At 45.2% G+C, this 19822-nt stretch overlaps 1 protein-coding gene across 15 annotated transcripts in view; it reads left to right on the plus strand.

Annotated features, from left to right (window-relative positions):
• LOC135898235 (neprilysin-1-like) overlaps positions 1 to 19822 on the plus strand; it is a 521227-nt gene that overhangs the window by 472900 nt on the left and 28505 nt on the right. For 8 of the 15 annotated variants that reach the window (XR_011514790.1, XR_011514789.1, XR_010563291.1 and 5 more), the window contains 3 exons: positions 2110 to 2168; positions 2875 to 2926; positions 10537 to 10604. Coding sequence is in view for 10 of the 15 variants with exons in the window: in XM_065427075.1 (XP_065283147.1) it covers positions 2110 to 2168; positions 2875 to 2926; positions 10537 to 10604 (179 nt within the window). In the remaining 5 variants the exon portion in view is untranslated. Of the gene's footprint in view, positions 1 to 2109; positions 2169 to 2874; positions 2927 to 9523; positions 9645 to 10536; positions 10605 to 12631; positions 12704 to 19822 lie in introns of those variants that run through there. The other 7 variants (XR_010563292.1, XM_065427079.1, XR_010563290.1 and 4 more) reach the window with 6 other exon arrangements.

Consider the following 19822-nt stretch of genomic DNA (forward strand, 5'->3'; position numbering starts at 1 on the left):
TCCATAAAAAATTATTAAAACGTAATTAGCAATTTTTTGGTAATAAGTCAAATATGCACTTCAATGTTTAGTGCAAATAGTGTCCGCCGCTTCAAGAAGCCCAGCTCATCAGCTATAATTGCGTTTTCTGAACAGGCAACCGTTCAGAATTTTTTAAAATGTTCGCTGAAAGAACCTGTATAACTGTGATCGACGTGACTGCTAAGCCTGCACAAGTTATGCAGTAAACTGACGGTACATAGTTTTTATTGATTGAGGGGTATTCAGCACCTCGTCTAATTTCGATGCGGGTATATAAAATGGGGGTCAGCAATACATTTTTCGCGTCACCGCTCTTGCCCACCTGTAAATCGGAATCGTGACTGCCCACACTCAACATATGAGTACATGTGGGTCATTTTTGCTCAAACTTCAGTCATGCTTTTGTATAAGGCTGGCGTCAAGGCAAGTCGGAATTTGTACCAGCTTGGTTTGCCTTTTTCGACCAGCTTTGCTTTTGGTCAAACTCGTTTGCCTTCTTTTAGTGGGAGAGCCTACTGGTAACAAAAGAGAGTGACGTACATTTAAATTATAGGATTAGGACCCAGAACTTCAAAGGTGTTGAAAGGGTGTGCCTATTACACATGTGTCACTGTACCAAAACTCTTCTGATTATTAAATTTTAGGTGCTAAATATTTTCCAATTATAATAATATTTAATTAGGCAGAAATAAGCAAACGACCAAGAAAGTAACAAAAATATTTTCTCTAAAAGAATTGACTTCTGATCTAGGGTGGTTGCTTGGGCTAGTTGGTAATTCATGATCTAAAATAACGTACAGTGCAAAGGACAAGGACAGCGCTGTGTATGTCGTCTATCGCTGTCCTTGTCCTTAGCGCTGTACGTTATTTTTGACTTCTGATGCAACAGCCAGTACTTATGTACACCTAAATATTCAATACTGTTTCCAATATTCTCTATTCAAGGAACTATTTCTACAATTTCTTAGTTAGCTATGAGCATATACTATATACATATTGCTGCGCACTATACGAAGATGATGATCTGGTCACTTGGATTTAGTGGAACGCACCATTAAGCAGCCTCTGGCGACCCCTCGCCTCCAGTTTCGGACACACGAGGACGATGTCGCCGGTTAGGGTTCAAACAGCAGTTCCGCGACCTTTCCGGTAACCAGTTTGGTCGACAGCTTGCCGCCAAGAAGCAACTGGCTGTACCTATGCAGAAGTCAACTCAGCTTTACTTGTCGTACACAAAGGACATGCTGGCCTTGGGCCTACAAGCTGACCAGAACATCACCAAGGCTGTCAAGATCACCCTCATTTCAAAGAGTATCGCACTACGCGTTTAATCAGCTCGTATTCACCAACGTGACCATCGTTGAGCTTGCGGTCAAGGAGTGCTGTCATCTAGAGCAAGCGAAATGTCAGCTCAGCTCGCCTCAGTTCGAGCATCTACCGAATGCCACTGTGAGGTTGTCCTGCGAGGCAACTGCCTGTGAGCCATCTCCTTCAGGCGGCATGACGCGAATCGTCCGCCGAGAATTCAAGGCCGCATATTCAGGTTTTATGCAAAGCCACTGTATCCGATACCTTGACGCCAGCTTTTCTACTGATCCTGGCTGCTGTTCGCCAGGAATTTGAGAATATTTGCCTCCTCTCTACTGGCTGCGCCCTAAGGACTCCTGACGCCGCTCTAGTCTCCTCAGACAAGCCTCATCGACCATACGCCCCTGATTGTTGCAGAAACCCGCCGGAATGGAGAACAGGCGACGATAAACCTTTTCACTGCAGTCGAGCCTGTCAGATTGCGCTCTGTTGCCGCGGGCAGTGGCCGTCGCAGGCCCACAGCCTATTTCCCGCTTAATCTGGTTCCTTGTGTACTGCAAGCCGCCCCGCACCGAATCATCTGCACCCAACGTACATGAGGAATGCAGCCGCAACGCCCAGGTGCTTCCGCCGCATAAGGAATGATGGGCCCCTAGCTTGGTGTTGGCGTGCTTCCATGTTGGCTAGTGCTTGCTACCCCTTGTCAATAAATCATGTAAATAGTTTACCTACTGTGTTTCCACGTAACACCATTATCATAACATCTCTTCATGTACACAGGTGGGTCGAGTCGCAGCCTCAAGCCGATCCCATATTTCAATACCTCGGAAATTATATGCGTGAGTGATGTAATTTCATTCGTATTCTGTCGCAATTTAGCATGCACGCATAAAGGCTAGCATAAATATGCTAGCTTTTAAACGACTTGGTTCCAAATTACTTTTGAGCATCACCGTAACTGCGTTAATGTCACGAAGGTGAGTGAAGACTCTTGCTCCACCAACGCCACAAAGCAGCCAACTGTGTTATTATTAATTTTTTTGCCCAGCCCGAAAATAGAGCCTGTCTGGTTGAGCAGAGTTCGGCGCAACATCTCAAAGCAGCAGAACATGAAATATAGGTTATTAGACCTCTTTGCACAGCAAGTGGGGAGACATCAGTTGGCAAAAGTTCGCGGTCAAATGTGGTTGCTCATGGTGAAAAATATTAGCTCACGGCGCATACATGAGAAGTGCCTCGTGCACTTATGATGTCTGTCACTGTGGTGCCATACCGAAATCACCTATAGAACTCGAAGCAGTGTGCTTCTGTCATTTTATCAAAGAGGTATACAACAGGCACCTGATCAAGAACAATAAATTGATCTCTCTCTATATGATCATAATTTGCGTGTAACCATGTATAGTGCATGCACATTGCCAAAACAATATGAAGGTGGCTGTGCAAGCTCCCTATAATAATTTTAGAACAATTGCTCTTTCGAGCATAAGTCAAAATATCCTTACGATAACATATTACACCGACTGTTACCTTATATCGTTACAGTGCTCCCCGAAGGAGTCATACACAAGCCTTTCTTTTGGGTCGAGACAAGCCCGTGAGTATTGTTGCTATAGCAAGTACATCGTAAGTTTAAGAGGAAGCTTTAGCTCGGGCCCAACTCCGATGCTGCCTATTTAAATACATGTAAAACGCAAAAATGTTTTTTTTCTGAAAAAACCCCTTGGCCGATTTTAATTAAATTTCTGGCATTTGAGAAAAATAGCTAAACTCTAGTGACTGTTGGAAGTGGAATTTCGATTTAGGGCCTGAATTTCTTAAAATAAATTTTTAAAATTCGACAGTTTATAGAAATAGAAGCACGAAGTTTACAAATTAATATCTCGCCATCAAGAACAGATATCACGGTTCTGTAAACGGTATCCTTTAGATCATTCAAACCGAACAAATCCAATATGTCAAATTATAGGTTGCGTGAAATCCTTACGTTGTGTTCAAGGGGCCTGCAAAAGCTGTATTTTCATATTGATAGATTTTTAATATTCAAGCGTAACATAAAAGCTTTGTGCCGCTTTACATGTGCTATTAGCTGCAATTCACAGAATTGTGATATCATTTTTCATTGCTGACTTACAGAGTTGCAAACTTGATAGTTTTGTTTCCTGAAGGTTATCGATATTTAGCATTTTTCATTAAAATATTGACGATGTAAATAAAATATTCCAAACCAACGGTCACTAGATTTTATGTTTTTCTTTTAAATTCAGGAAACCTCGTCAAATTTGGTGCAGTGGGTGCCGAGAAAAACGAATTCTGTTTTTACATGTATTTAGATAGGAGCAGCCGAGCTAAAGCTACCTTTTAAATTGACAGGTTTTGTTACAGCCCAGCTGCCATTTTCAATTATCAACTCTTCAAGGATATTCGAATAAAGAAGTAGGTGTTATCAAGCCACCATTACTTCCACTTCAGCAAGACGTCATACCAACCTTAATTTTAGACCATCGTATAAGCACTCCCACACGGCGCGGTGTTCTGATTTGAGGTAACGGACATTTAAAAAGCCTATACTTTTCCACTTAGGCATTTAAAATAGATTTTCACCGTATACACATTCTATTAACAAAACATTTAGCATGATTCAATGCTGTTTGATATTTCGCGTGAAATAGTTTGGGTTTGTAAAAGTTATTAGCGAAACTATAGGGCATTATCTAAGGTCTGAACGGTACGGTATTTCTCTCCCCATCACAAATTAAAGCAAGGAAATTGCATGAAATCCCAGTTGTTACTTTACGTCTTTTGAACGGGAAACTCCATAGAGCACGAGATCTGGCAGAAGGAATAAACAGACACCACAAAGAGCGCTTTATGAATTTCATGTTATATTTGTAACCATTCCCCTTGTGACACTTTATTGATCACAGCGTTCTGGCAACAACGCTCGCTAACTTTCTTTTTTTGAGATGCTATTGCTATTTATTCCTATCATCGTAACAAACCCTGAACTTGTTAGTGAGCGTTTGTGGTTAGTATTCATTCCATCTCTTCTGTCTCTTTTGCCTGTGTTATTTTACCGTCAAAAGCCACGTTGAACCAGCAAGCCCAGCGTGACATGCTTCTGCAGTTTAGATTACTGCCTATTAATTTAGGTCGCTATATTATGGGTTGGACGAATCATTTTATAGTTTGCGATAAAGGAGGACAACGCTACTATTTAAAATAAATGAAGTATCGTAAGGCTCTATGAGTTTAATTCAAAGCCGTGAAGAAAACACTTTTGCGTGTTCACCCAAATCAGGCGCTCTTTTTTTAGGCAGGGGCAGCGATGCGATCGTTGTGCTTCTTATACAACATACCTCTCGACAATAATTCGCGCATTGTCTCGATATACAGTTCAAAAGCTAGTGATAGTGTTTTTTCTTCTTACTCTAGAACGGCTTACTCTAGAACTCGCTGAAGCAAAGCAGCAACAAATTATCGTGCATACTATCCAGGCGTTAGAGCAGGGAGTTGTTATCACGGTTACTTACTACAATAGGCACGCGCAAACAAAAGCGGGCTAGGCTACACGAAGTCGCATCGTTTTCGTCCTAAACCGTGCATATTTACGAGTACTGTGACAGAGAGGCGCTTGCGTTGATTTTTATCTTCGTTTTTCACCCTTGAGGCAAGCGGCATTCCGAAAGGCATTGGGGGGCGGGGGCGTGGAAAAAGATAAATAGCTGCAACCAGAAGAAAATGTCGTAATAACAAGTAAAACTAATATAGTAATAACAATGAAAAGTAAGACGTTATTATGCAGTGCTGGCTAGCGTGTCGAGAAACCTTTGAATATCACAATTAGATTCTGGGCCAAAAGGAAGGGTCCTGTTTAATTGATGGGTTCTAATCAAATCCCAGAGAAGAGGCCGAAACGTATTTAGCTTGCTGTTTTGTAAGCTAAGAAGTTTTATTTTGGAAATTTCTTGCTTGTTTCTTGCGGCAATACTACGTTTGGGGTGCTAAACCGTAAAGCTATTCCTAACTTTTCAATTCGAATTCTGCAATCACCCGTCAGCGATCTGTCAAAAACTGTTTTGGACCACCCCTACATAGCCAGTCTGTCGTGTGACGTCACGGAAACCTGGATAGCTCCTAGTCTGACATGACGTATGCACACTGATTAGGGGTGATTCAAACAATTCATTCTGATTCGACTCCTTTTCACCATTCACCCTCTGCTATTGGCCAAAAGGTTTCAGGCTGCACCCACTTCTCCTGCCTGTCATTCCCCCCTCCCCCATGTCAAGAAATCGCGAAAATTCATTGTGTCTATGTGACGTTTACTCGTTAAAGATGCACTAGTATGCCGACCAAAACTGGATTTATTTTCGGTATAGCCGTATACTGCCCTGTTCCGAAAAGAATAATAGATGGTTGCCGCCGATCACTCAAGCGCTGGATACTACGAAACGTTCATTTGAGGGATCGCCAGTCGTTGGTGCGCAGGGGCGAGTAAGAGCGGTCGAGAGAGAGAAAATCTGGGGGCCTTTGCTGCTTGAATGTATGACCCTGCCTACGTACTACGAAGGAAGTTTCTTAGCGAGCGCGTGTTGTAGGCGTGTGTCCCTAGGCGTGCCGGCATTGCGGAGTGGAGTCGAGCTTGCTTGCTTTCGGGCGCTGGCTGCCGCCGCGGTATAGTAGGTGAAGCTACGGGCTAAGTAGTGGCGGATCGTAGCTTTCTCCCGCGTTACGTTGATGTATCCTGTATATAACATCACAGATGTTTCTGTGGGAGCAGTACCGACCGTAGTGGAGCCAGGGCCGCATATATTGAAAATCTAGAAGGCAGAGCACCTTAGCGACCGCGGTTGAACGCAAGTGGCTAAAAGACTGCCACTGGCGAAGACTGACCCAGTACCGGCGCCGTAGGCGCGAGAAGTTCTGTCTGACGTACCTTCAGAGGCAAAGTTCTGACTGGTCTTGTAGAAGTCGCGGGGCGAGGTAGTGTTGAACTTAGCGTCACAGGTTGGCGGCTGGATGTAATTCTATTTATTCAATCCTTTTTTTTTCACTAATTGCAACGACGTGTCATTTTTTCGCATTATTGGCGGCGCCTCCAGGAAACCAAAGCGGCAACAACGGGGACACCAAATCTAGAACCAGGACTGGTCCGTGGGTTGGGGCTCGCCGAAGCCTGCGCGTGCCAGGCGTGGATAAGATCGGCTGACCGCTCTCGCGAACAGGCAATTTTTTATGCGAACACCTCCTGACACGCTTCGACCTCCGAGGTCCTAGCCCACGTGCCGCCCTGCTTGCAGCTTCGATTCCCCCGCTAGACCTTGGGGTGCCCTTGTATAAATCATGGGTTGCTTTTCTCGTCGCGACGATAGATTGAATTTTTTACAAGCACTGCTCCAGGAGGGCGCATATGACCGAAAAACGGAGGCTACAGGAGAGTATACCTGAGATTATAGCAAAGCAGGTGGCGCAAGACATCCTGCGCCGCCTGCTTTGCTATGTCCGGCTTTGCTAGACCCGATCAGAACTATGTCCGGATCGGGTCTTACTCATGCGGCATCCACGAGATCTCCAAGAACGGCGGTGACCAAAGAGACACTTCGTGGAGTTCAACGAAAGGTCAGACCTGTGGAATCCATGAAGCATTGCTGATAGACGTCCCAGATGTATGTCATGTATAGGGCAGAAAACAACTTTGTCCAGGTAGTACAAGCACATCAAGCATTTGAACCCATGGAACAGGAAGCCCATCATTATTTCGATTGTGGCCGGTGCCTTCCAGAAGCCGGAGGCCATCACAATGGAATATTGAACGTCGTTAGGGGTGACAGACGTGGTCTTCTCCCGGTACATGTCAACGGCAATCTGCCTGCATCCAGATCATAGGCATACCGAGAAAAAGTAGGTTGAAGCATACAGGCAATCTGAAACGTCATCGATACGCAGCAGCGGGTAAAGGTTATTTTTAAAATTTTGTTAAAGTGACGATCATCTTTACAGAAGCACCCTGCTTCATCCTTCATTTTGACGAGTGGGATGCAGTGAGCACAAGCACTGCAGGAAAGCTCAATAACATCATTTACTAGCATCTTCTTTAATTCCTGTAGGATAGCTAGGCGTTTCGACACGAAACTACAATCTAGGTGCCCAACTCGATCTGTGTCACAGCTTTAGGGGGCAGCCGAGTGAAGTCAATGGAACTTATGCGGCTCTGAGGCGGGTTACTGACTCTTCGTACACTCCTAAACAAAGTCACACCCCTTGGGTCGTATCTTGCGACACATCAAGTATTGTCACCTGTCTTGCCCGTGTTTCCGTTCTTTAACGCTGCGGCCCCGGTACTTCCAAGTCACGAACGGCATGCGCATTATCAGCATGACAGAGCATTCTTGACTGGAAAGTAACGAGCGCAGCGTTTTCAAGTAAGGAAACGCAAGCAAGACAGATGGCGGTTATCGTCGTATGTCAAGATGCGACCTAAAGGGTGAACATTTTTTAAGGGTGTAGTGAAGAAGAAGGACAAGGCGCAGATAGCCAGTATCACACTGTAAGAAATATTTGCACTTTTGAGGTGTATATTTGCCCCACAACAATAATCGTCATGTGTCCTGCGCGTATTTTCTTTCTTTAAGTCTGCGAGCCCAGTACTTCGAAGTCACGAAAGTCATGCGAGTTATCAGCATGACAGAGCATTCTCGACAGGAAAGTAGCGATCGCACAGTTTTGAAGTAATCGTAAGCAAGACAGATGACGATTATAGGTGTGTGGCAAATATACAACCCTAAGGGTGTAAGCTTTTCTTACAGTGCACAGACTCTGAAAAAGCTTACACCCTTTGGTGCTTACCTTGTCCCCGAACAATAGTCCTCATCTGCTTTGCTTGCGTTTGCTCTGTTGAAAGCTTGGCGTTCGCTACTTTCCTCTTGAGAATGCTGTGTTATGCTGATAACGCGCAAGCCGTTTGTGACTACGAAGCACCGGACTCGCAGCGTTAAAGAAAAGAAATGCGGACAAGACAGATGACGAATATTATTTGGGGACGAAGTACAACCCAAAAGGGGTAAACATATTTTACAGTTGAGTCAATGAGAGCAGAATGGACGGAAAGAAAACAGGCCAAATATAAGTACGTGAGGTTAGTGGGCTTTGACAGTAAACAGGATGACAGTGTGCTGATCGGTGATGGTCGCTTGGGCAGGGCACGTGCCGATAATAACCACTGTCTCGCCGTCGGCGACTCTTGCAAAGTCCGTTCAGTGCAGACCTAAGGACTTTTTTAGCTGACGTCTATATTACATTAGTCTTAATTATTATAATATATATTATATATTATATGTTATATTATATACTATTTAATATTATATCATATATTATATTATTTTTATATTAGTGCCTATGTTAGTCACGTGCGCCAATGTCAATGAATGCGCTTAGAGATATGTCATCAACCTAATTTCCAAGAGGTCGTGCATAGTGTGCAATGTCAAGCGAGGATTCGTTCCCAAGGCCGTTAATGCTGTGCCACCTCCAGAGGCTGCGCTTTCTAGTTTTCCGATATTGGATGGTGCTAAAAGTCAGGGAGTGAGCTTGACGGGAGGGAGTCGAACGAGACTGTTGGCTTAATGGAGAAGAGGGGACCAAGTGTAGCAAGACTCTCCGCAGAGGCCGCGTGGGCAGGGGACTGGTTTGGCGGTAAGGGAGGTGGACGAAAAGATGGACGCTAGGAATAAGGGAATCCGCGAAATAATAGCGAGTCAGTGAGGTCCAATGGCAGCAGCAGTGACGAGTGGCGTGACCGATACGTCGGTATCGGATGCATATGGCCTTGTTGTCGAGGGTGCACCATTCCGACGGGTTGCGTTGTCGAGAAAAGTATTGACTGGAATGGGGTGCAGACTTAGAAGTATACTGACTTCAGGAGGGCATACTGTGCATACAGACTAAAGGCCGAAATTCCTAAATTCTTGGTGGGAAATGGCGTAGATCAAGAAGATTGTGGCGGGGAACGGATAAGGTGTCTGGGAAGAAATGGGTACAGGGTATGCATCCTTTAACTGGCGATGACCGATGTGGGTGAGGTGCCCAAATCGAGAGGGCTGGTGCGAGAGCTCGTGGCGAGAAAACGTCACAACCGTATTAGCAAGGTTGGTGAAGAGCTGGAAGGTTCAACGGCTTTTCCTTTGTTTCGTAGAGCGGCATTCTGTGAGGATGGTTCTGATGCTGGCGACGTTGTCGAACACTGATCAACTGAAGGCATCGTCAGCAACCCCTCTGAGTGCGTGGAGAAACACATCTTCCTCCGACATGGTCTGGTAGGCTTTGCGACAAAGTGCAAATAGGTCGAGAATATAAGAAACGCAGAACTCAGTCGAGATCCGTACATGGATAGCAAGGGCTTTCTTCGCAGCTAGCTGACGACCAAACGGATTAAGAAAAAGGTTACGCAGTTTATATTTGAGGAGATACCAGCTATCTATCTCTCCCTCATGAGTGTGGAAACAAACCCGAGGAGTAGCGCCGAGGCAGAAAAGGATGTTGGGGAGCATAAATATGAAGTCGGACCATTGTTGCTGACACATTCTTGTACACTCAGCCAGTCGTCATCATAAGACTTCATTCCAAAGAACACTTCAGGATCACGAGGGTGTGCAACCGTGACAAAGGCAGTAGCCGCAACTAGTGTAAATGATGTTCCGTCAACAGGAACCTAAGCGATTGTTGGCCGTGCAATCGCTCCGATGTTCTATGGCGGATATATGAAACGCGAGCCTCCACTAATAATGTTACGTGAAGCATGATCAGAAAGATATTTACAAGGCATGATTATAGTGTTAATGCAAGTGATATCAAAACTATTATCGGCTGATATTGGTACCACTTCTCTTTCCCCTTTACTGCGGCCCCGATCAGGCGGCACTTATCTTTGACGCGGTTGTGTAAGTTGTAAATGTGTCACCTGGCTACTGCTGACATCCAAAGGCCGTGGGGTCAGCTCGACCCTCTCTCTCTACCTTGTGTCCGTCTATTATTCCCCAAAGGCATCAGCCGTGCTCTCTAATGGGTTGCAGAAAATAGCGCCTTTTCTTCGGGAAAATTACTGTATATCTCTTCCTGTGGCGGTCTAATATCAATATGAATAGATGAATTTTATATTTGAACACTTGTTATGTCGTCTACAGTGACACATCCTTTTCTTGATTACAGGTCAATCAATTTCGGTGCTTTGGGCAGCATTATCGCCTACTATTTAACGCTTGGATTCGGCGCTTATGGTAAGAACTACTTCAGAACTTCTACATGCGTTTAACTTAGTTCACTGGGGGTGACTGTTCCAAGAACTATTTTAAAACTTACTGAACGAAAGTAACACGACTTCCAGGAGGACTTAATGTCCTCCTGGAAGTTAAGGTCCAGTAAAAAGAGGGCATTGGGTAAATTTAACGTAATTTCATGTGAAAAGAAGCCTGTTTAAATGCTAGACTACCGACTAGGTGCGAAGTAACCAAGGAACTACAAGGGTTATACGGGTACGAGCGCTGAAATCCGCACGTTTTGCATCTTTTCGTCATTGTCACATACTAACAGGCCACATTCTTGATCACTGTTCCGCCATCATTCATTAAACATAAAGAGGCCCAAAAGGCATTATGTAGAGCGGATGTATATGCAAACTGCATCAAGCATCCTAATGTGATTAGAAGCAAATTGCGCAAATAAGGATCAGACTTACTGAAATGCTTTGATGATGTGGACATGTATTGTGCTAATATATTAGCACTAGCACTGCAATGACAGTAGAATTATCAGAGATAGCAACTACATTAGGTCGCAGATTACGCAGCTGTAAAATATCTGAAGAGGCGAACGGGTAGGTATTCTGTAAGTTCCACCTAATGGACGTGCTCATTTTGTCTTCTGTGGGAATTTCGCTGAAGTGGGTGTCCGAAGGGGACTGCCGTCCCAGCTGATCAGCACTTCAGCAGCAGACAAAATAGACATGTCCACTAAGTGGACACATGTACAATAACCCCCAACCCCTCGTCAACAGCGGTAGAAGAGAGATGCCTCATAAACTAGTCTTATGCAGTGCACAACCTGAGCGCAATTTTACGGAGGTGAAATGGCACACCTCGTGCAGCGCGACATAGGTGGCATGAAAGAAACTAACTGCCGCGTTGAAAAAGGCAAAGGCCTCCTACTATAACCACATGTTTTCTGACATCTGTCGACAGCGGCCAAACCAAGTTTGGAAAGCCATCAATCAGGCACTGAACCGCAAAGCTGGTCAGAATACATTAACGGAAATAACCATTAACGGGAACAAACTTTCCGGTGTGCATCTAGCCGAGCACTTCAGTGAGCACTCTGCTAATGCGGTGCAACCACTGGGAAGCATTGCTCATACTAACATTAATTACCATAATACTGACACAATTTTTCTCGCACCCACAGATGGAGCAGAAATAGTATGCACATTTCTTTCACTAAAAAACAGTAAAGCTGTCGATGTCGATGGATTTCAGGTAGAGGCGATTAAGCACGTAATTGACCGGCTTGCTCCTTGTTTAACCTACGTGTTTAATCTAGTCTTTCAGACTGGCTGTTTCCCAAATCTCATGAAAATCTCAAAAGTTTCTGTTATATTTAAAGGTGGGGATATTAATGATGCTAATAATTACCGACCAATTTCTATAATACCTGTATTCTCCAAGGGATTAGAGAAGATAATATTCTGCCGCGTAAATAGCTTCTTCAACAAATACAAAATACTTTCGGAGTATTAGCACGGTTTTCAACGTGGTAAATCTACACAGACTGCACTGTTAGCTCAAAAAGAACTGATAAATAATAACATCGAAGAAAGACAGATTACGCTGGGCGTTTTCATTGACTATAGCAAAGCCTTCGATACCCTAAACCATTACATTTTACTCGGGAAATTAAGTGCTTATGGGGTACGTGGTGTAGCTAATTCACTATTTAGTTCGTATCTGTCTGAGAGAAAACAATGCGTCTCAGTTGCTAACTGTTTTTCATCTTCTAAAACCATTTCTTGTGGCGTACCTCAAGGAAGCATTCTAGGACCAATGCTCTTCAATATCTACATAAATGATATTGTTAAGATAAACAATGACGCCTCATTTCTGCTCTATGCGTATGACACTAGTATTTTTGTTTCTGGACAAGATCCAACTGAAATTGTTTCGAGAACTCAAAGTGTACTTGCAGATGTGCGGCAATGGTCTACAGCTAATGGCCTACGAATAAATGCGACAAAAACAAAAGCTGTCTTTTTCAGATCCCGAGGCACTGAAGTCGACGTCAACCAATCATTAACGCTTGAGGGAATACCCGTCGAAATAGTGGAGAAACATAAACTTCTGCGCATGACGTTTTCTGCCCATATCACATGGACGTGTCATATTGAATCACTAACTAAATCGTTATCGCGTGCTGCTGGTGTTTTGTCACGATGTAGGCACTTTCTTCCAGAAAATGCGAAACTTCAGATTTATCATGCTCTGTTTTCTTCCCATCTAAATTACTGCCTGTTAGTCTGGGGCACCACAACCCTTAGTAACATAAATACAATTCAGCTATTGCAGAAAAGAGCACTTCGGTATATTGCAAACGTCCCGCGCAATAGTTCTACAGTTACATTGTTTACCCGCTATAAAATATTCAGTGTGAAACGCATGCTCAATTTTCGTTTAATGTATGCTTATTTCTTTTCAAACGAACAATTCAAAGCTTTTATCAAAGATTTATCTAATATAAGCATGCATTACACTGATTCACGCACCCGCAGCACCGACAAGTGCCTTGTTCCTCGTTCCCGCACGACCTATTTTATGCAGTCTCTTAGATCCACACTGCCGTCCCTACATAATAAATATGAAGAGAAAGACGCCAACTTTTCTACGTTTACACAAAAAGAAATCCCTGAATTTTTGTAACTCTAGTCTAATGTCTTTTGTACTGCCCGAACATGATCAAGTATGTTTCATTATTGCTTCTAACACGTTTATTTTCGTCATTTTATAATGTGTGTTCATGTGAACATTTAATATTTCAACTATAATGTACAACTGTTCTGGAGTGTACTTATATACTGACTTTATTTGTTCTATTGTTGCGTTGTTGTATTTGCACAACCTCTTCTTAATTTTTTTTAGCGGATTTCTTACTTGATTTTTGTAAATTTGTTTTTGAACGTATGAATCGTAATACCCCTGTCATGTACGTGGGCCCTTAGGTATTTTCAAGTGGTGTTACTACCGCTTTTCGCCTAAGGGACCCCCAACTGTCATTGGAAATAAAGATTGATTGATTGATTGATTTATTTATTGATTGATTGATTGAAAATCACAAGACTTTCCGCAGATATGCGGGATTCTTATGAATTTGAGGTGTACGAAACTGATTATAGCAGGGAAGATAGTGTCTATTTGACCCATCATTGCGAAGAGTCTGCTTTGCGGCAGGTAACCTGGCCTGTATAATTAAAGAAAAGCATAAGAACCAGCTGCCTCATTTTTGAGAACTCAAGTGGCCATTTGCAAACGCCTATTTTAGTTTTAAACTAATGAAACTTCTGTGCGCAATTAGGTTAGTGTCACCGACAGAAGCGCAAAAAACAATAGTACTGAAAGAAGTGCTGACGAACGATATTTAACTTTAAATTCATCGCGGCGTAGTGACTGTCAAACCGAGCACTAAATAGAAAGGGACAAAGAGCACTATTTTCAATCTATTTCTTCTATATACTGTGTTCGCGTCCTTTACACCTCGATAAGTCTGTATCAACTAGCCGTAGATTTAGTTCAACATTTTTTTGCACCTAATTACCATACAGGTTCACAGAAAGCAGAGGCAACAGCACATGGGCTCACTGGTGGCTGATGGAGAAACAATAGGGCAATGCACTAGATTTTGCCGCAGGTGACACAAGTAGTGAGCCAGATCTCGTACGAGGGGGCAGGAGGGTAGGGAGGGTTGGAAGAACGAACTGCAGTGGGCTTGTCATCATAATCGATCACTTCGATCATTATAATTGAATGCTCCGACTTCTTCGCATTACTCTGTTGACCATATTATTCTTGTTTCGCTTCGAGGGTGCCACGTACATTGTCGTTGCAAAGGAAAGCAACTGCTGCCCTGGAGAAGACAGCTACTGCTGTTCAAACATTGGCTAAAGCAACTTCCTTCGTCCTAGGAGTGTTGACCACTGCGTGCTTCTATGTTCCTGAAAATTTCTCTCTCGTTTATTGTGCCTATAGAGGTTTCTTCTTGAATGAAAATTTCTTTGCGTCCAAATATTTGGTTGAGCAAAGAGAAAGACGCAGCACTACCCAGACAGGTATTTCCAATTCGAAGCACGAGAACACATGATAAGCGAATAAATGTTGAATGACTTTCATTCAGGCCTGCACAGCTTGCGCACCTCTGTTGCTCAGTACAAGCGTTCTATGTTACGGCTAGGCTTCAATTCATGACAATTTCCCTCCCCCCACTTTGCTCTAGCGTGGCAAAACAACACACAAGATTTCCAATTTGCTTTCTTCTACCAGGCTACGTACGATACTATTCTTTATAAAACATTACACGATCTTAAGCGAAAGTAGTTATGTGCTCTCTAGAGCCCCAAACATTCTGCGACATGCCGTGGCACAGCAAGGGACTGAAGAAGAAAAAAATCGAGGTTCAATTTGGCACCCCGCGTTGACGCTTACGCTCAGTAAACTGCTAACGCATGGAGACTCAGCGTGTATATCGACAAGGTATACGCGGCAATTTTGGTGGAGGTTGCTGTTGAAGCTCGACTTATGCAGGAGACCCTTCTAGGGAAGAAGAAAAGCATCCCACGATTGGACCTGACTCCATTTCACCGCACATGCCGGTGAATCCGATGCCTAGACCCAGAAGTTCATGTTGGCAACCTTCAGGGAAAACTTATGAGTGCTACCTGTGTGAAGACGACATAACTGATGGCGCCAACTTACATGACGTTGCTGGACCTGCGAATGCAGACGGCTTTTTATGGGGACACCTTTCAAGACGTGGAGGATTGGCTGTCTGAGCTTACGTGCATCGCTCCGTTTAAGAAGTGGGACAACACCAAACCCATGAGCGTCTACTTAAGCCTCGAGGATGGCGGTCAAACGTGGTTTATGAACCGTGAAAGTGCCATGTGGTCATGGCCTTAGTTCCAGCACAAGTTACTGGAGACTAACTCCAGCCCTTATCGGTGGGAAAAAGCGGAGCGAGCCTTTCAATGACGTGTTCACAAGTCCAACGAGAACCTCACAATGTACATGGAAGGCGTGACGCATCTTCTTCAGCGTGCCAATCTGAGCATGTCGGAAGAGAAATAGGTGCGTCATCTTGTGAGGGATGGCAAGGAACAACTTTTTGGAGGTCTTGTGCAGCATCCGCCAAAGGCTGTTGAGGAGTTCATTACGGAAGCTACTGCTATGGAGAAGACACTTCATCAACGGCGCGGCATGTACAACCGACAATTAAACGCTGCCTCCACTTCGGATATGCCAGTGCGCTTCGGGTGCGACTTCGCCTTGATTTCCGAGCTGATTCGCTGAGTGATGCGCGATGAGCTGGATAAGGAACTCGGTACGCCATCACCTCCACTGAGCTCTCTCGCCACCGCCAAACGTAGCAAAGCGCAGCAGGTGCTTGATGCATCTCTTACTACCAGTGAAGCACCACCTCAGCCAGGCTATATCCCGGCGCAAGATTACGCAGAAGTTTTGCTGCGCCCCGCCCAAGCTTGCTTGCTGCTTACGTTGCTTCACCAGTCGCCTTGACATCGGCGAATGCCGCTCTGTCAACTCCGCTTTTGTAAGTCGATGACCGCTGGATACCCACGAGGAGGTCACAGTTTTGGTGAGAACGCGAATGACGACAACTGCGGCGAAGTTGCTCATGTGTGCCGAGAGTGCCCCTTCCCTACAAGTCTGACTGTGGGGCTCTTCTGTCACTTCGTCCCGACCCAGGTTCTGCAAGAGGCCTCTAGACATTGCATAACTGCTCGACCAGCAGCGCAAGTCGGGCGCATCGCAGCGGCAGTCACGCTCACCCTCACCGCAACCATATTTGCCTGCTAGTGATAGCACCTCGATGATGGCTCAGGGGTAGTCGCCAAGTAAACGCCGACAGGACTAACGTCAGTGACCTTCCCAGACGACACTGCTCATACCCGACGCACTGAAGACCTCCTATAGACCCTACTGCAGCACAACGAAAGTACGACAACGTCAAAACCCGCTGACGCAAGCAAAATTTCACTAGGCATACCCGTATTGATCGACGGCACAAAAATGAGTAAACTTGTGGATACCGGCGCAGATTACTCGAGTCTCAGTGTTAATCTGGCCGGCGTTCTGAAAAAAAAAATACGTTGCTCTGCACTGGGGCGCTAGTTCGTACGGCGCGTGGCCACGTCGTAACACCGCTTGGCTTGTGCACTTCTTGAGTAGAAATTCGCGCTGCTGCTTTTCTCGCCACTTGTCTGGTTCCCGCGATTTATTTCTTGCGATAGGCTTTCTGCGAGAATATGGCGCCATCATTGACCTTCGCGAACGCTGCATCACTTTCTTGACAAAGAGGCAAGCAGAACGAATCGACGCCATCGGACGCAGATCCGCACTACGCGTTTAGGACGACCGCATACCGACACCTCCGCGTGAGGGTGGGATGGTTCCGGTCAAGTTTGACCAGCTACTAGACAGCGGAGTCATTGTAGAAAGCAATAATTTTCTCTTGCTGACCAGATTTATTTTTCCAGCACGAAGTCTTGTTAAACTTTCTTATAGCCAGGCCACTGTCATCCGCACCAGCTTCACCTTTGAGCATCGACGCATGTTTGTCGCACTGCCGTCGCCTACGCCAAACCACCTATGCGCATCGGCAAGTGTTCTCCTTCTAAACTGGGCACAGATGATGGTTCCCACAGTAGCATCGATATAAACTCTGACATTATAGAAGACCAAAACAGTGCACTGCAGGAAGTCCTGAACGAGTTCGAAGCGTGCTTTGGTCGGTGTACTAATGGGCCCTACTACGTAAAACTATTCCATCCTGTGTTTTTTCCACTATCCTAACGTGCAATTTAGGTAACCACCGAGGCAAGCATCGGGCGGTAATCCGCACGTTTGAAAACCCCGACCAAACGTGCTCCTTGTTTATTGGAGGTCACATTCTTTTTTTTCAAAGCGACTAGCATTGCCTGCAGAGAGCAGCATTTCATGTCCATTTGACTGATAAGAGGCGAAGAGCACGCTCAACTGGAAAGGGTTCCGATGGGGCCGAGCCAGCACAGCGAAAGTAGATAGTCGAATGAGGAAGGCGGTGTCGGCGCCTACGATTGGTCCGCTTTTCCTTACATAGCTTGCTGTGGCTAGCCGAAACTTACGGTGGCGTGCAACGGAAGCTTAAAAGTAACGCTAAAAGGGATGCTCAGCAAGGAAGAGTTGGCAGAGCTATGTTTTATAGGTGCGGAAATCGCTCTGTAGAGTTATCTGCGCCGCAAGGACTTTATTACACGGAAAAAAATCCATACTCCCCGGCAGCTCTTAGTAGCCTGTGCCAGAGCGATAGGTTGTAGGGGTTGGAGGATGGACTTCGGGATGAAAACCAAACTTGGGAGGGTTTATTTTACATTATATACAGAGAGGTGAGTGTCAAGTAAGAGTTGTACATACATTACGGGCCGGCAGCAACTCGGACGCTGCGGCCCGCGGCAAGAAGTTCGAGAGAGGTGAATCAGGGACTGCTCTGGTCTCTCTGGAATGCTTCTTATAAACGCTTCGAGCACTGGAAGTCGCGTCATGTTTGACCAATGGGAGAGTCCGCTCAGATGACTCCATTTTCGGCCAATCGTTGGCGCCCGTGTCGCGGTGTCACACCCGGCGGCTCTCTGCGGTCTTGCCTCGCTGACTTCCAATGCACTTCTTCTAAGGTGGAGAAGGGGGGCGATCATGCTCCATTGTACGAGGGCCCACCTGCTCCCGGTTGTACGGCTCCGTAGTAGTGGCAAATGCCTTCTTCAAAGTCGAAGAGGGGTAGGCTTGGGCCTTCCCGGCACGTCCGGCTGTCATGGCGCATTACCGCCGTCTTGGTTTGGCACCCACTTTAGTTCCAACAGTGCCGTGCTATCCCCTCGCTTTCTGGAAGAGTCAAGCAGAGAACAGCTACCGGCGGCTTACAAACTTGTTGGCTCGTGCGCTCCTCTGGAATGTGCTGCGATTCGATGTGGTCCGGGGGAACTTGAAGCAGGCGCAGGAAACAGCTCCATATCTAACAGCTCGCCCTCGCCCCGGTTGTTCTGAATGGCCGGTGAACTCAATTCGCTGGCCGTGAGGAACGCTGAAAGAAGCTGCAGGGTACTGGTGTCGACCCTCGTTTGACGAACTTCGGGATCCTGGGCCCTGGAGAACATACGTCAAACAAACAAAACAACAGAGCGCTGCCCCATGTGTATGCGCAGGCTCTTCACCCCTGACTCGCCAGGCTATTACTGAGTCAAAATGAACCCTGATCTTTTATTTTCACAATTTTGACAAAACAGTTCCAACCACCCTTCCAAAGAGCTATCCATTTCTCCTCGATTGCCGACAAGACCAGAGTACTATTGTTGTTGCAAAACAAAAGGGTCGTTGACGATGCAAACAACAAATGAAAACAGCCGAACATAACTTAAGTGGCCTAACTACACGCACAGCATGTTTCCAATCTATCGCACTGGCGTACTTATCGCACGTATTGGTGCCACTAAACAATCTGGTCAACCTCACAAGCACGTAATCACAAGCGCACTAGCATTGTGGTCACTAAACAAAACGCGTACTTGCGTTGTAGGCAAACTTTTCATTTACGCTTACTCGCGTTTCTTCCCTGAAAGTCCTACAGGACACGTGACATAAACGAACAATTAAACTTGCGGGACTTACACACTCCGCAGAATCCTTAAAATAATGCGTCTTTTAATAACTCGTTCCACGCATACTTATCAGAGAAGTCAGAATACGGCTGCCCTCAACACACACGAGCAACCCAGTCATAAATCTGCTTCCTTCCGTCCACACAGGACACGCACTAATGGAACTAAGAACGCTTCTCAGTGCAAATCATGCACTCACTCAAAATCTACGCGCTTAACCTTAGAAAATTCAAAAACACTTAAAAAGAAAGAAGGTTAAATAACACACACGTGCGTTACGACAGGCCTCTCAACGATAACCTTGACCTTTAGGTTACTCACACATACACAAAAAGATAGCCTATTTACTCATTAACTAACACTCGCGAGACTACATGTTTACACAAACCTCATCTTTCAAATCTCGGAGCTTCTCAAACGAAAACACAAACAAAGCTCAAACCTTACACATTGAAAGAAATCCTAGTTTCAATACGCGAAAACTTTCCGGTGCTCAAAATAAAAAAACAACGCACTTCATTTCTACGGAAGGGC

Source organism: Dermacentor albipictus, chromosome 5 (assembly GCF_038994185.2).
Source record: "Dermacentor albipictus isolate Rhodes 1998 colony chromosome 5, USDA_Dalb.pri_finalv2, whole genome shotgun sequence".
Classification (NCBI taxonomy): domain Eukaryota; kingdom Metazoa; phylum Arthropoda; class Arachnida; order Ixodida; family Ixodidae; genus Dermacentor; species Dermacentor albipictus.